At 35.3% G+C, this 15,932-nt stretch overlaps 2 protein-coding genes across 2 annotated transcripts; both read right to left on the reverse strand.

The window, feature by feature from the left end:
- Positions 1–3,895: 3,895 nt before the first annotated feature.
- On the reverse strand, positions 3,896–6,548 carry LOC132041107 (uncharacterized protein C12B10.15c-like). Its single transcript, XM_059431897.1, has 4 exons — positions 6,353–6,548; positions 5,703–5,795; positions 4,678–4,853; positions 3,896–4,080 (listed from the first exon to the last, which is right to left on the reverse strand). Exons 1-4 carry the CDS (start codon positions 6,513–6,515, stop codon positions 4,015–4,017), a joined length of 498 nt encoding a protein of 165 aa, XP_059287880.1. The 5' UTR covers positions 6,516–6,548; the 3' UTR covers positions 3,896–4,014.
- A 992-nt stretch (positions 6,549–7,540) lies between these two features.
- On the reverse strand, positions 7,541–15,259 carry LOC132041122 (exocyst complex component EXO84C). Its single transcript, XM_059431919.1, has 7 exons — positions 15,158–15,259; positions 13,136–13,230; positions 11,157–12,198; positions 9,574–10,089; positions 8,693–8,881; positions 8,082–8,218; positions 7,541–8,006 (listed from the first exon to the last, which is right to left on the reverse strand). The coding sequence occupies exons 1-7, from the start codon at positions 15,257–15,259 to the stop codon at positions 7,760–7,762; spliced, it is 2,328 nt and encodes a 775-aa protein (XP_059287902.1). The 3' UTR covers positions 7,541–7,759.
- Positions 15,260–15,932: the final 673 nt, after the last annotated feature.

The following is a 15,932-nucleotide window of genomic DNA, read 5'->3' on the forward strand; positions in this document are numbered from 1 at the left end:
AATCTGTATAAATTATATAAACTGTAGTGTTAAAAAATGTTGAAAACTAATATATGTATGAAATGTGTATGGAGCCTGCTATATGTCATTTTTTAGATATGTGAGGCACAATGTGTATGAAATGTGAACAAATTCGATATCAATTAGTCTAAAAAATGTTGAAAACTAATATGTGTATGAAATGTGGATGGAATTTGGTTTGTATCAATCAGAAAACTTATTATACATATATACTTTCTCATAATCTATACCTACTTTGACCAAATTTTATACAATTTATATGTATTTTATCGTAATCACAATATACATACAACTTTTATACATATTTCATACGTAGAAATTATAAAGAATTTATACATTTATACATATTGCATATAAATATTAATATATATTTATTTTCTGGTGTATGAACTTTGTATGGAATTTGCTTTGTATCAATTACAAGTTTATTATACATATTTTTCTCAAAATTTATACATACTTTGATTAGATTTTATACAATTTATATGTACTTTATAATAATCAAAATACTCATATAATTTTTATACATATTTCATATATAAAAAATATAAGAATCTATACGATTATACATATTGCATACGAAAATTATACATATATGTTTTTTGGTGTATGAACTTTGTACATAAAAATTACCGATTATAATGGACTTTTTGAGTAAAAGTGGGAGAAAATTAGGTAACAATATCTCTTAATTTTGAATGGGGAGAGAAAAGTAGATGAAATAAGAAAGCAAAAGTTGGAGAAAATCAAGGAACTATATCTCTAAATTTTGAATGGAGAGAGAAAAGTAGATAAAATAAGTAAACGATTTCCTTACCTTATTTAATGTGTTTTATTTGCTTCTTTTTAATTTACCTAATTCGTGTAAATTTTGTAACAAGCCTACTGATATATTTTGTAAACTGAAAGATATCGTCATGTTCTGTAAATATATCCCCTTATCATGTACATATATGTTTTTTGCCCTTATATAATTTTGAGCCTTATTTGTTTTCATTAAAACTAAGACGTCTGAATTTGAATGCACATCCGAATCATTAAGATGTTATCTTTAGATCTGAATACTGAATAATTAAGACTGTTTGTTTTTGAACATCTGAATGTGCATAATGTATTTATTTAAACATAATAAATATACAATTCAAATAAAAAAAAATCACTAATTATTAAAAATATAAATTTAATAAAAAAAACATATTTGATTACAAAAACATTTATGTTTGCTAATAATGGGAGAGACGCTTTGTAGTGGTGGTGGTGGTCAAACGCGGACCTACATCAAAAGGCAGGAGTGCACGTGCACTCCTACCCTTCGGTAAAAATTATGTATATATATGTGTATATACCTTGAGAAATTAGTATATATTTAATTGTGCACTCTAACAAATGAAAGTGTCTTTGGGGCACGTTGGTTGCAATTGCTGCTTCCCTTACATGTCACCCCAGATCAAACCCGAATGTCACTTTTAATTATTTTTTTGAGCCTATTTTTAGAAAAACAATGAGCGTTAAATGAGCTCGCCCAGATTCAAACCTACACTATCACCATATGTTGCACCTGACCTTAGCCACCGAGCTGTCTCTTTCATTTGCTTCACTGTGTTAAATTTTGTTTATTACACATATTTGGCATTTATACTTATATTTTCACCGTTGCTACCCTATTAATGACCAGTCCGACAAGGTATTATCCCTCAGTCGTCATTAAAATTTTTATTGACGTTTATGTTAAGATAATAGTGTCCCCGCGGTCTTAAAATCCTGGGTCCGCCTCTGGTGGATGGTGATGGTTAATGCTAGTGGCTAGTCATGGTGATAGTGATAGTTCTGACAGTGGAGCTGGTTAGTGTTGTAATAACTGGCGTCATGGTAGCGTTTGGTAGTGGTAGTGGTGATTGTGATGGTGGAGTCTATTGATATTAGTAATTCACGATGTTGGTGGTGGTTGACGAAAGTGTTCGTGGTAGTTAACGGCGATGCTAGTTATGATGGTAGAGGTGGTTGGTAGTAAAATTGACCGTAGTGGTGGTAGTGGTGGTGGTGGCGGCGCCGGCGATGACGGTGGCTATTGATATAATTATAATGATGGAGGAAGTAGTGACTGACAGCAGTGATTGTTAGCGGTAAATGTGATAGTAGAGTGGTTGGTGATGGTGGTTGGCGACGGTGGTAGTAATTGTGATGACAGAGATGGTTAGTTGTAGTGGGTAGGGTGGTGGGGTTGAGAGTGTGGTGTGGGGGTGGGAGTGTGATGGTGGTGGGTGGGGTGGAGGGTCGGGGTGGGGTGGGTGGTGGTGGGGTGGATAGTTGGGTGGGGATGGTGGTAAAAATTATGCATATAAAAATACCTCTTAATGATATTAAGACTTTGTTCAAGATATTTATGATTTAGGCCTATTCAAACCAAATAAGTGTTTAGATCATAATGTAAATAAATACACTTAATGGCCTAAGGTCTGAAATATTCAGATTCGGTCCTTCATTAAGTGCGAACATATGAAGCCTTAGGGGTCGTTTGGTGTGAAGGATAAGCAAAAATAGTCCCGGGATAAAAATTTAGTGCCTCCTTATCTCATATTTAGTTGGAATAAAATTCCAGAATAACTAATCTCGGGATTAGAGTGTTTGTCTCGCCTTGATCAGCAGCGGGTCTAACCGAGAGGGAACAATTACATTCTTCAAGTATCAAGAAGGAGGTGAGAATTGATTTTGATTACATGGTCTCTTCTCTGATTCTCTTTTACTTTTTTCTCAAATATATACTAATATGTTATTTCACACTCCTTTGCCATTTCAAATATATGACGAACACTTGTTAAAGACAATATCATATTTTACAAAGTTTGCTTTCTATTCATGAGTATTAAGTATTATTATGAAAAGAATATTTTCTAAACTCATATCTATACTTTTGTTATTTAAAATTATATCAAATCATAGTTTCATATTATATTCACATGAGTTGGAACTTGGAAAATACAGACCATTCTTTATGGTATTAATTACCAATTTAAAATTACTTAATATATTTTTTTATATGTGTATTTGAATATCTAGTAATAATTAATATTTAATATTTCTTATATATACATAGTCGGTACACATTAAAGTTTCTTTACTTGTTCGTCTATGAAAAAAATGTTTATTTCATTTTTTTGTCATTAACTTTTATGTTGAAATAAAGAATATCTAATGTGTAATTGTATTTATGCAACCAAATATAACGCCGAGATTACATTGTAATTATGTTATAACAAACAAACAAGTCTTTCTTATTACGATCCTTAATGGTTGCACAGTCTAATAATTACACAGTGATTTCCAAACACACCCTAACTTCTGATTTGTGTTCCTTAAATAATCATGGATCTTTTGCGTTTTACTTTCTGATCATTTTTTTCAGAACCATTCAAGTCTACCATATTTCCTATATAAGAAAAATAATTGTAAGATGATGTATTAACAAATCCAACTAAAGGAAAGAATTATCATCAATTTGAACTCTTCGTTAAACACAGTCAACTTTACTTTCAACATGTGATAGAGCTCATACTAGTTATCACTGATCCTCTTTGTTCTCACCCTTTTATTTTGTGGAGAGAGGGATAAATGCTACTATCGACCTTCCCCAACCACCTCCACACCCAAAAACTTAAAAGGGAAAAAGAGGAAATGGAATTGCATGGACCTCTTCACGGCTTATTAGGAGTATGTAGTAGATGCATTACTCCCAAGGATGTCACATAAAATGGATATCAATTTATGACTATACCTCAAGAATGCACAATCTTACAGTAAAGAAGGGAGTTTTTGAGATACCAGAAAAAATACATCTGTTAATATGTTCTCGCTTATACATATTAGACGAATGATAAATGGAGTCCTGATTGTATAGATATATAATGAAGAATGCTTTCCATAAACTGGTAAAGAGCATAAAGGAACTCGAAATTTACCGCTCCTTGTGGAGGTTATCACAGCGTATTGATCAATTCATTGCTCTAATTCTTGATCGATTGATGCAGCTTCCAGGTCTTCAACACTGACTGGTTGGTGCAGCTGCATTGACGAAAAGCAACTTAAACAAAGGGCTCAACAAAAGATTGCTTCACTATGTACTCACAGCAACATAATGAAGAATGTACGATAATAAAGAATCAATACAAAAGTATCATGACCATCCAAATTGCAGCTCCTACATAGATTTCGTCTATATGCTCATTTTCCAACATTAGCGGTCATAAGCATTTATCAGAGGAAAGACAACTAAAAGAGAATCGAAATTAGCCAAACATTTAGTCGCAGATCTGAGATTTTTGGACTTATGTGATACTCCTCCCCACAAAACCAAGTAACATACTCTCCAATTCATTTCTAACTAAGAAAAACAAACTTTGGAGAAGTAAAAGATACTCTCAATTTTTTAACCAAATAACTAGTTGACTCAGTGAAGCATGTTTCGTCATCAAAGCTACAGTCCAAATAACATTTTAGGTGGCCAGGATTTCATGTCAAAGCAGGTATCATAGTCAGTAGAAACTGCTGTTGTCTAGGGAGCAGCTCTGATATGAACACTTGCTTAGCAACTTTACAGATAATCAAACAGATAAAGCAGGAAAGGCATCTCCTGGTAACTAGTATCAAGAAGAAACATACAGCTGTTGCAACAGAAAATAGGTGGAAGGCACGCAAGGAAGCGTCATTTTCTGAGGGAAGAGAATCATGGTTCCACAATGTTACGTTTTGGAACTTTGCCTTCATCTCCCAGCAACTTGAATCTTCCTCAGACCTTTTTCTTTTCTCATCAGGCATTTTCCTTCCCAAGACAAACCCTGAAGAAGCAAAGTCGAGAGGTTTCAAATAACACAAAGTTAAGAAGATTAAGGTCCTAGTATAAATTCAAACTATAATAATCGTAAGACTTTAGGTGGCGGATGAGTGTTATGGGTAGTTTTACTGCGAAGTTCAAGAACAAAAAAAGGAAAAAAATGATACCACTGAAAACAGCAATACATGCAGTGATACATATTTAGAAGTGTGTATCACAGAATTGATGTATCCAAATTGGGACAAAGATAGTACATCATTTGAATGGAGCTAAATTAGTACTTCCAGCCACCAATACAAAAGCTGAAAGCCACCAAACTACCATTTAAAAAGCATATATCATAAGTTCATCTGGACATTGTCCTCCCAGACTATTGCTCTATGATTGACATAAGCGCCTAATGAAATTGGAAGCTAAACCAAAATGTCTGTTAAATCATCAATACCATGGTGGTTACACAGGAATCCATGACCTTAGGCTCTATCACCTCAACAACTAGCTTTTGGCATGAGTTCATATCAATTGGTTCAGAGCCATCCAGTAATTAGCCTCCTAATGAATTATGCTGGATGGCCAATAATATCGACATAGAAGTGTTCCCTCAAATACTATAGCGTAAAAAGGCGCAGCTGTATGGGCACCAACTCACCAAGAGTACAAAGTAGCAATGGATGGTATTATCCAAGCTGCAACTATTGAGACTTAGATCCAACACTTGGGATTCGAGTGTTTAGCTTTGAGTTCTGGTCCCCCTTCCTTAATTTCTAACCCTACTGTTCACTCAATTTTATTTTAAAAGGCAAGCCAATCCGAAGTACAATTTTATATTTTGAACAAAAAAAACAGAGATTACCAGAATATCCATGAGGAATAGCAACATTAGTTCCCTGGAGCTTCCTTCCTCTAAAATGAGCTTCCTCCACACTTAACCCGTCAACAATTACACCTTCAATTCAATTCACAAATTCAAACACTAATTGACAAAAAAATGTTCTTTGGATAACCTAATTTTAAGGGAAACTTACAGAAACGTACCCTTTGGCCAGCTAGTTTACCAAACATGGCCAAAGTATACACTGCCTATCCACTTCGGCCGTATACGTATGTAGATTATGTGTATATATTATACTCCCACTGACCTTTCGAATTTCGAGAATCAAACTTCTTTATTTTGACTGTCAATTCGAACATACAATCTTTAAGTTTTTGAAAAATAATTTACATACTTAGAAACTGAAAAAAAAAAAAAAGAATTATAAGTATAAGTCACAATAATTAACAATTTAAAATATTTAAAGGGCACAAGAATAAATCGCGGTCAAAGGTTTTCTTGTTTGAATCTCAAAAATAAAAAAGTATCACATAAATTGGGACAGAGGGGTTATGGTGTAAACTAGATGGTCGAATGTAATTTTTCCCTAATTTTAATACCCCCAAAAAATGAAAAATTAAGTACAAAGAGGAGTATGGAATTGAGTTGCATAAATAGAAGAATTATTATACCAGTGGATTTAGGTTTGAAGTAGTGGGAAACATCAGATGGACCGTTGAACTTTATACAGCACGGCAGCTGGTGCACTTTTCCCGTGAGATCCACCACCAGATTGTTGTTTAGATCAATTGTGCCTGATATTCCACTGTTGCTTCTCTCCATTGAACAATTCATTTGGTAACGAGCATCAATAGAAGCCCTAATTTAAGGTTACTTTCTGTTTTCCCGCGCTTTTTCATGAGTTTTATCCTATATTTTTTTATAGACCACTTAAAATAAAAAAATAAAAACAGTGAAATCGCACAAAGTGGGATCTAGGAGGGTAGAGTGTATATGCACCCGTTTGCTTTGTACGTAGAGAGACTGTTTCCGATAGATACAAAAAAAAATGTGACCAAATATTATCTTGTTTGGCCAAACTTCTAGGATGTTAAAAGTATTTATTTAAAAAACAAACGAAGATATGCTTATATTAGAGAATTAAGATGTTTAGCCAAGCTTTTACGGAAAAAAAATAAGTGTTTTTGAGTAATATAGGAAAACCTGTTTTTCAAAAGGTGAAAAAATAATTTTTTTCCAGAAGCACTTTTGGAATCATAGTCAAGCACAAATTAGTGCTTAATATTGGTAAAATTATTTTTCAAAATGATTAATCAAACACAAACTGTTACTCTGTAAAATTACTTTTTCGAGAAAGGCTTATCAAAATAAATAGATTTTGAAAGTCTAGCTAAACATGTAATTGACTATGGAAGGGTGAAAATTTACTCCTACCCGGTGTTTACACTAATATAGTAGTAATTTACCTTCGTTAAATGATAAATTTAGGTGAAAATAATGATAATAGTATATCTAAAGATGTAGTCATTGCATTAGTATAAACATGAGGTATGAATGAATTTTTACCGGAAGGCAAGTGTTGGAAGGTGCATAATGTTTAACTAGGCTAACCCCACAGTTTGGAGACAAAGATAAGAGATAAGCTAGGTGAGTGAGATAAACTACACACCTCTTATTAGTACATAGCTTGAAGGGCACAAGGCTCTAGAACACTTGTACAAGGGTATTGTGGCTTGAGGCTCGGAAGCTTAGTTGATGAACTAACAAATTGGACAATGATCCTTGTTTACTTCAAAAATCAAAGGGGAAAAGGGAAAGAAAAATGTAAAATGAACTACCTAATTCTTCATAACAGAATCTTGCAGCCGATAACCCTTTAATGCCAAATAATTAATTGATAACGTTACTACTATTTGGATACAACAGAACAGGGGAAATAACAAGTACAGCGTTTCTCCTACCATCCTAACCTAACACATCACTTGCAACAGATACAACTTCTATGCAAGTCACTCTTTTTCTTTGGTACATCTAAATGCAAGTCACTGGGAAGTAATTAGACAATAGACAGCATTGTTTCAACTCTCAGGATCAGATAAATACACAGGGCTATCCAAATCACCCATTTGTGCTGAAGCAAATGACTCAGAACTATCTGCACTAGAGAGGGGAGAAGGCGATCCATCAGAGTCCGACATCCCCCCATCATGCATAATGATGTGATCGTCATCAATCTCAGATGCATCTGATCCAGAACCACCTAGGAGAAGCTTGTTTATGGCTCCTTTTGCAGTTTCGGTGAACCATTCGTCCTCAGGTAGCGCACTGATAAGAAAGATATTTTCTTTGATGACCATATATTAAAGGAGAAAAGAAGTAAGCTAACTGAAAAAGGTATACCTTTGTGGATCTATGCCCCTGGCAGAAAACGTCCTGACTGCACGTGCAATTATATCTGATGATATTTGATGCACATGCCTTGATGGATAGCCCGCAAATCTCGCGATTTCAACAGTGAAGTGCATGTCAAGAATTAACTGTCAAACAAAAAGTTGATATCAAGATAAAAGGAACGTTCTGTCAGAATATCAAAATATTTGCTTAAAAAGGCAGCATTTCTAAAGATGAGGAAGTAATAAGTGCATGGACAAGATACCCTCATTTTTAAACACCTAGACACCCAGAGAGTTACTTATAGAAAAAAGTATGACAAAAATGGCTGTCCTATACCCAACTACATATCCTTGAAAAATGTCCATCCAGGAATTTCTAAACAATTGAGGACTTGAATCTGCGATAGAGCCATACAATTTATTCCGTTGTGCTACTCTTCATACTGAGTACAAATTAAACAAAGCTATAACAGCTCCTACACACTATTCCAAATTGAATGAAAATCCGGGTAGGAGGTTTGATGTCAGGTGCGAAAAGTAAAAAGAAATTGCGCCAATACTCTTAAAATATATTCAGGTAGTACAGCTAACAACAGGGTAGTATATATCACAAAATACCTGCTGCAGACCCAGCGCCTGCAGAGGAGCTGACTCATCCTCTAGAACACTCCAAAATTCTTGTTCATCAGACAACCACATTACCACAGTCTCTGTCAGCCTGGCAAGCAAAACCTTCTGTATCTTCTCTCTTCCTAGAAGAACATCTCCTGCCACAGTTGCTAATTGCTGCAGCTTACCAAATAATGCCTACAGATTTTAACAGTTGTCACCTTTAAGTCACATAACAGGATTTCTAATATAAGCATTTTATGAGGTTCTCATTTAGCAAAAACTATTGAAAGCACTTAAGAAAAAGATCACAGAATATTAGCACTTGGATAGGTTGATAAGAATTGGCAAACAGTTGTAAATAACAAGCTAGAGAGACAACATAAATCTGTGTTTTCAGTGCCCAATGGTCCAAAATATCAAATCCCAGGGAACATCCGCTGCTTGAACTTTATAATAAAGACAAACAAGCATCTGTGGAATAATATGATGAATGACTGTCTTATAAAAAAAGATTTAGATTCTCCTTAAGGTCTCTGCAATAAAGCAGTGATAGATGACAAGCAGAAAAACTGGAATTGAAGGTTTTGACAGGGGAGTTACGTACTAACAGCAAAGCAACGCCAATGATGAACCAGAAACTCAATAGAAGCAGCACTAATCCACTTGGATATAGGGCTACACATCCGGTTCTCCCAATTCACAAAAAGGAAAACTTAATTAACCTTGGACCATTGTAGCGAAAAGGAAAAAGAAGAGAACACACTAAAGATTGGTAAAAGAATTAACTAGGGTGTGGGTTAATAGCATCAATGAGTAAGGATGAATTTGAAAACTAGGACAAAAATAAGGATCAATTTGGAAACTAGGACAAAAATCAATGTCAGTACCTGAAATGGCAATGATGGTAGCGGATCAGTGTCCCAAATTGAATCTTCCCCGACACCACTCAAATAAATCTGTGCATCTAATCGTGCATCGCCATCTCTTGAGTATATGAAATTAACAACATATTGTCGACAGAAATTATCTCTAAGTTTGTCCAGTGAATGCTGAAGTTGACGCCTCCAGTCCTTGAGTTCTACGGTATTGTTTGCGGCAGGCATAATATTTTCAGACCCCACTTCCTTGCTTTCATTAAGAACATTCCAAATTCTAGATACAACCATAGGCAATAGTTCCTCAGCAATGGTAAATGCAGTTCCCAATAGTGCAAGCTGCTCAGAGTCTGTTTCAGCTCTAAAAGGAACAGGTTCTTTCAGCTCTGTGAGATTATCATCCTCAGAAAGACCAGGTAGAGCTTTAATCAGTGAATCCACATACTTGTCAAAAAGTCGTGAAATTCTGGTCAATATATTAGCTCCAAAATGTAGAATGACTAACTGGGTGAGCTTCTCCACTATTTCCTGCAGAGAAGGTCAAAATTGGAATAAACTATTATCAAGCCATCATTAAAAGAAACAGCTATCTAATGCACTGCTATTGTTCTCTTGTCTTCTTGTTTCACATGGTGCAGTTCAAAGCAATCTCAAACATCTATCTGTGTTCCTAATAAAGCACTGACAAATACTTGAGACATCTATTTAAGTGGCACCACAGTGAAGGTCGTCGTAAAATTTGCAGCTAGCAGAAACCAGCAGAAAGAGAGAGAAATCACGTGCATTTATGCAATATATAAGTGATATATATATATATATATATTTGCACATACATACATATACACACACATCATATTCATATATAATTAATGCACTATTGTAAATGGTAGTTATTCCACCATGTTGAATATGCAGCTATAAGTATGTTACATACAGGACTAAGCTTTTTGCCCCTTCTTCATCGGAAAAGAGGAAATGTTCTGCGACACAGTGTACTTCCATTTTTTGAGACTATTTTCAGCTCAAGAAATGTTTGTTTTCCTGGACCAAGGAGACACACTTTAGTGCCCAAGGTTCTTTCTATTTCGGCTTAATGAATCAAGTAGTTGAATATAAGAGAGAGAGTATGGATAGAGAGCAAGAAAGAGAAAATTAGAGAAGAGAATGAACTATCTGGATTCAATCTACCAGTCAGTTGTGTTTAGAGGGGGGCGGGGGGGGGGAGGTCAACAGAGGTCTATCAAAAACAACATTATAGGTTACAAATTACTTAGAGTTCTTGCAATAATAGGTGCACACCAATAACAAGGGGAGGGAGGTCCTTATAGAGGGGAATAAAAAAAGCAAGGCGAGGGAGGTCCTTATAGAGGGGAATAAAAAAAGCAAGGCGAAGGAGGTCCTTATAGAGGGGAATAAAAAAAGCAAGGGAGGGAGGTCCTTATCGAGGAGAATAACAAAAACAATGGGAGGGAGGCAGGAGTGCAAATCTAAATCTGCACAGTGCAATTTTGTGAAGCTAGGTGCATTGAGAGATACAGCATTAACACATAAGCAATCAGATGATCAAACATTAATAATAAGGATTAAGACCTTACTTTGACTACATATATGAATCTCATTCCACTTTCAATAAGCAGAGTATCAGATGTAGTTGCAAATGTAGATAAAGGAGATGCAAAGCGAGGTGACAATGGTTTCCCTTCATCACTTGAAGCATCAAGAACCGCTTTCCTGGCTCGTATAAAGTTCAACTCAAGGACTTCTTCTATATATGGGCTCAAAAGCACCAAGAGTAATTTTGACAGTTTAAGGCCCTGTTTCTCCAAGGCGTTACAGTGGTTAAGACTGGCCTGAGCACAAACACTTGCTGCATGTAAAGCAGGAGCTCCATCAGAAGGCGGTGCATGTTCTTTAACCAACCGCACAAAGTATTCAATTTCCCTTTCTGCCCACTGAATAATTCTGTTGCTATAAACAGGATTGTCACCAAACATCGCACTGGATTCCTTAGTAGTCAAAGAAATGGTAGAGAATACAAGGTTAGATACTGTGGCCGAATAAGTCTCGGGATAACAAGGACAAAGGGGGAGGAAAGCCTCAATACTTTTCTGGAGACGAGATCTGTACGACTTAACAAGTAGCTGATGTGCCAAAGAACCTTTCCCGAGCTTGAGCAAATCAGACAAGGCCTTCTTAAGTTCGACAATGCCAATTGAGGGTCGTTCAGTGATCTCAACCAGCTGATTCTCAAGCATCTTTTTTCTTTTAGACAAAGCAGATTTAAAAGATGATGGTTCAGTAGATGAAGTGTCTCCTGAACTTTTCAGCTCAGGATGACTTCTTTCTTTAGCATCTATTGCATCTATTACTTCATCAATCTTGTGCTCAGCCAGAAGAACATCAATATTTTCCAAGAATAACACGTTTTCATCTTCCATGTCATTTATGAAAGTATCATCATAATCAGAGCTTCGGGAACTTTCATTAGCTTCTTGGATATCACCACTAGCTCGGCTCCATTCATCCAATTCTCTGCGTACACCATTCATGAGATCTTGAACAAGAATCCCCTGGGCGGATATATGCTTTCTAAGCTCATTGAGCTCGTGTTCTGTTTCCACAACTTCCTCAGACAATCTACAATGACAAGAATAGATTATAAGTTGACCTCTGCATGTAGAGGGGTCATGTACCATTACACGGACCATTTTTTACGTATCTGATGAGAGAGTATATAAGTATCCGATACGGATATGTTTTGGCCAATTATCCAGTGTGCTTTAAGGAATCTGCACAAAGGACCCATATCCAAATCGCACCCATTTCGCATGGGTGCATCAATGCAAAAAAAGGACAAAGATCGGGAGATTAAATAGAAGGTGATAGGTAGACAAAAATACATAATGCATAAAGCAGCCCTATGCACAAAGTGCCAGTGAAGCAAAAAAAAAAAAAAAAAAAAGAACAGCTGGACATGCAATGTCCAGAAAGACTAGTTGCAAGTATTCAGTCTAGCTAAATCTGTGGAGATTGTTAACACCATCTACATTTTCATCTAGAGATAGTAAGTAACTTTCTCTTTCAATGTGTTTTTTCATCTCGTGTTTTGTCAATAAGAAACTATGTCTTGTAGCCTTCTCCAATATAAAAGCTCCCATATAATAATTAGGAAAATATGAAGAGCAATGTGAACAGTCAGTAACTTTCTCTTTCAATGTGTTTTTTCATCTCTTGTGTTTTGTCGATAAGAAACTATGTCTTGTAGCCTTCTCCAATATAAAAGCTCCCATATAATAATTAGGAAAATAAGAAGAGCAATGTGATGCACATATTATGTCACATCTCTTTGAGGTGGTAGTACCTGTATTTGTCATACGATAATACACATGTACTCATTTAATGCAAAGTTTTAAGACACTTTTGCTATTGTGCCCTTGGAAGTTTATGTTTTTAACAGACTGGTAAGCGCAGCTTCCATAGGAAAGACAGGAAAACGGTTTATGAAAATGTGGGATTGAACAGAATATCTTTCACTTTTCTTTTGGTCTAGTGAAAGAGCTTCATCAACCAATACCTCAAGAAGGCCAAGCACTTTGTTCGAGTATTACCACACAGGTTCTCTACCGCATCCTTCAAATCCAAAAGCTCAAAACAGATTTTCCTGATTCCCTGCACAACCCAGAAAATTAAATTGGGAAACTCATCAGAAAGACAAAATCAGCAAGCACTCCAGAAATAGCAGAAAAGATAGACTTCTTTGATTTCACACGTGAAAAAAAGCATTACACCATCATATCCCAACTTTTCGAACACGGTTTTAACCATCATATCCCAACTAGAGAAACTTAAATCTCAAAACCATGGTCCAAAGAAAAGACCACATTGCAGCCTCCAAAATAATATCCTCAGCAAAACCCAACAATAATGATAACCATTTCCCCTGGGAGCTATTAAAATATTTATGAAAAAAAAAACGGAGAAAATCAAGATGCAGAGTAGCACTACCTTCAATAAATTTCTACTCAAGGAAATGGAGAATGCATTTTCTGGGAAGAAAGAGGTAGAAGTTTGGCACGTAAAAAGCACTTAAAGATGTTTGTACTTTCAAAAAATTTCCTATATATTCATGGTATACATATTCCTGTATCAACATAACAGATATTGTGCTTTGCTATTACAAGCTTGTTGACAAAGTCTCCCCACAAGGGGAACAGGTCCAAAAGGAAATCAGGTTCTCTTATTGCAGCCAACAGATATAGTTCAACATAAAATTAAGAAGAAAACAAGAAGTTAAGGGAAGTAAGATACTAGTCTTGAATATAAATGTCAGAATATACTGTCAAAGATTAATAGAGAACTCTTATTGTATTGGTTGAAGATATATAAAAGAAAAGCTCTAATACAGGAACCTTAGTCTACCTACTATACAATAAGTAATTATTCTGTATGTCCAATAATATATACTTTTTGGATAATGGGTTGTGTTAGCGTCAATTTGAGCATAAATAGACTAATGCATCGGCAGCCTGTCCAGCCCACAAGGACAGGTTGTCAAGACAATTCTGCCCACCAATGATGGATCATATAGGTGCACACCAAGTATTGTAGTGGGATTCGAACATGGGATTTCTAGGTTGTTACTCTCATGACTCAAACCTCTAGGTCATCCCCTTATGGACAAATAGGGGCATCTATTAGCTCTCTTCTTGAATCTTTTATTTGGGGAAAGCACTGGTTACAGTTTTGCACTTGTTGACAAAGCAGATTTTTCACTCCCCTACCTTGTTTTCCCAACCCTTCTTATTGGATCATAATTCCTCACTTCTACTCACTGATCGCCCACTATTTCCCCTATCCTAACCTTTACCCGAATGATGGTCGCAAGCATTCTAGTATGAGCCACTACATTTGCTCATTTTAACACTCAACTAAAGTTTGGAACTATTCTGGTCAAAACCAAGAACAGACAGTTTTCCAAACTCTAATATCATTAAAGTTCTCATAAATGTATTCATTTCAGGATAAGGTCCTCATAAATTTACTCATATTGTCAAGAATCATGTCAAACTACATATACAGAGATTACAGTAAGAACTATCCACTTGGAAGATGATTTGAAGAAATTTACTGAATCCACAATTAATAAAATTAAAGAAGGCACTACTAGCACATTAATACATCAATAAGTTAATATAGAGATGTTGAAAATTTTATTATTTGTAAAACTAGGTTTTTTTTTTCCCCCTTCTTTTAATACTATAAGAGGGACACCCCAAGTAACCAAACTAAATAAGAATATCAAAGAACAAATAACATCCACAAATTTAGCTCAGGAAATAGATCAACTTCAAGGAAAGAATAAATACAATTCCACATTTCATCTAAGACCAAAATTTTGACTTGCAGCACTTGAAATGAAAACCCAGCAAACAAAATTGAACTAGAACTCCAAAAATAATGAAAAAAATACAAACTTGGTTCCAGAATTGATCAAAATCCAAGAAAAAAGAAAACCCAACAACAATTAGAGCAGTTGAATTTGCTATTTCCTCAGCAAAGAAACAAAATGGGGGTGTCAAAAGCGCAAAGAGAGTACTTTTTCAGTGTTGGACTGGTAAAGGGAGTCGATCTTAGACTGTGGAGTAACACTTTCAATACATGGAAAATCATCTTCTTCTTCACTACTTTCCATCCTCATTTTGCAATACCAGTAGATTTTCCACTTCCTATGAAAATGGGAAATGAAGAGTGACAGAGCTCAGTGCATTTCGCCTTTAAAGTAGCCTTTCTATATATGGGAGGGTGACCCTCTATGTGTGTGTGTGTTTTGTGGGACTTGCTTGCGAATGGAGGTGTTTAATAGAAGAGCGATTATTTGTTTTTTACTAGTTTTATTTTCATAGAAAAGAATTATGGAGAATTATAAAAAGGCAAGTCTATCTCTCAAAATTCAGACTCCCTTCCCTCCAGTCTAAAATAAATGAGGTTTTAGCCTCTAAAAAAAGGTCTAAAATAATTGATCATTTTATAAAATTAAGAAAGTATTTAGTTCTCTTTCCCAAATTTGTCGCCAACATATTTGCTTATCTCCATAATAATTATGTCAATCTAAAAAGATAAAAATATCATAATTAATAGTATTTTAGTCAAAATCTCTATTAAAAATTAAGAGATAGTGAATTTCTTGATCTATACGTCCAAGCTTAAAACCTCAATTATTTTGAATTGGAAATAACGCTCTGCTAATGAGGCTAACTGTAGTGGTATAAGCATAACGGAAGTAAAATGTAGATAACTTTTGAAAATTAGGAGGTAAATCTGACCCTTTTCCCCTTTTTTTACTTAGTGGAGTGAGTAATCTTGATTATTGG

Source organism: Lycium ferocissimum, chromosome 2 (genome assembly GCF_029784015.1).
Source record: "Lycium ferocissimum isolate CSIRO_LF1 chromosome 2, AGI_CSIRO_Lferr_CH_V1, whole genome shotgun sequence".
Classification (NCBI taxonomy): Eukaryota; Viridiplantae; Streptophyta; class Magnoliopsida; order Solanales; family Solanaceae; genus Lycium; species Lycium ferocissimum.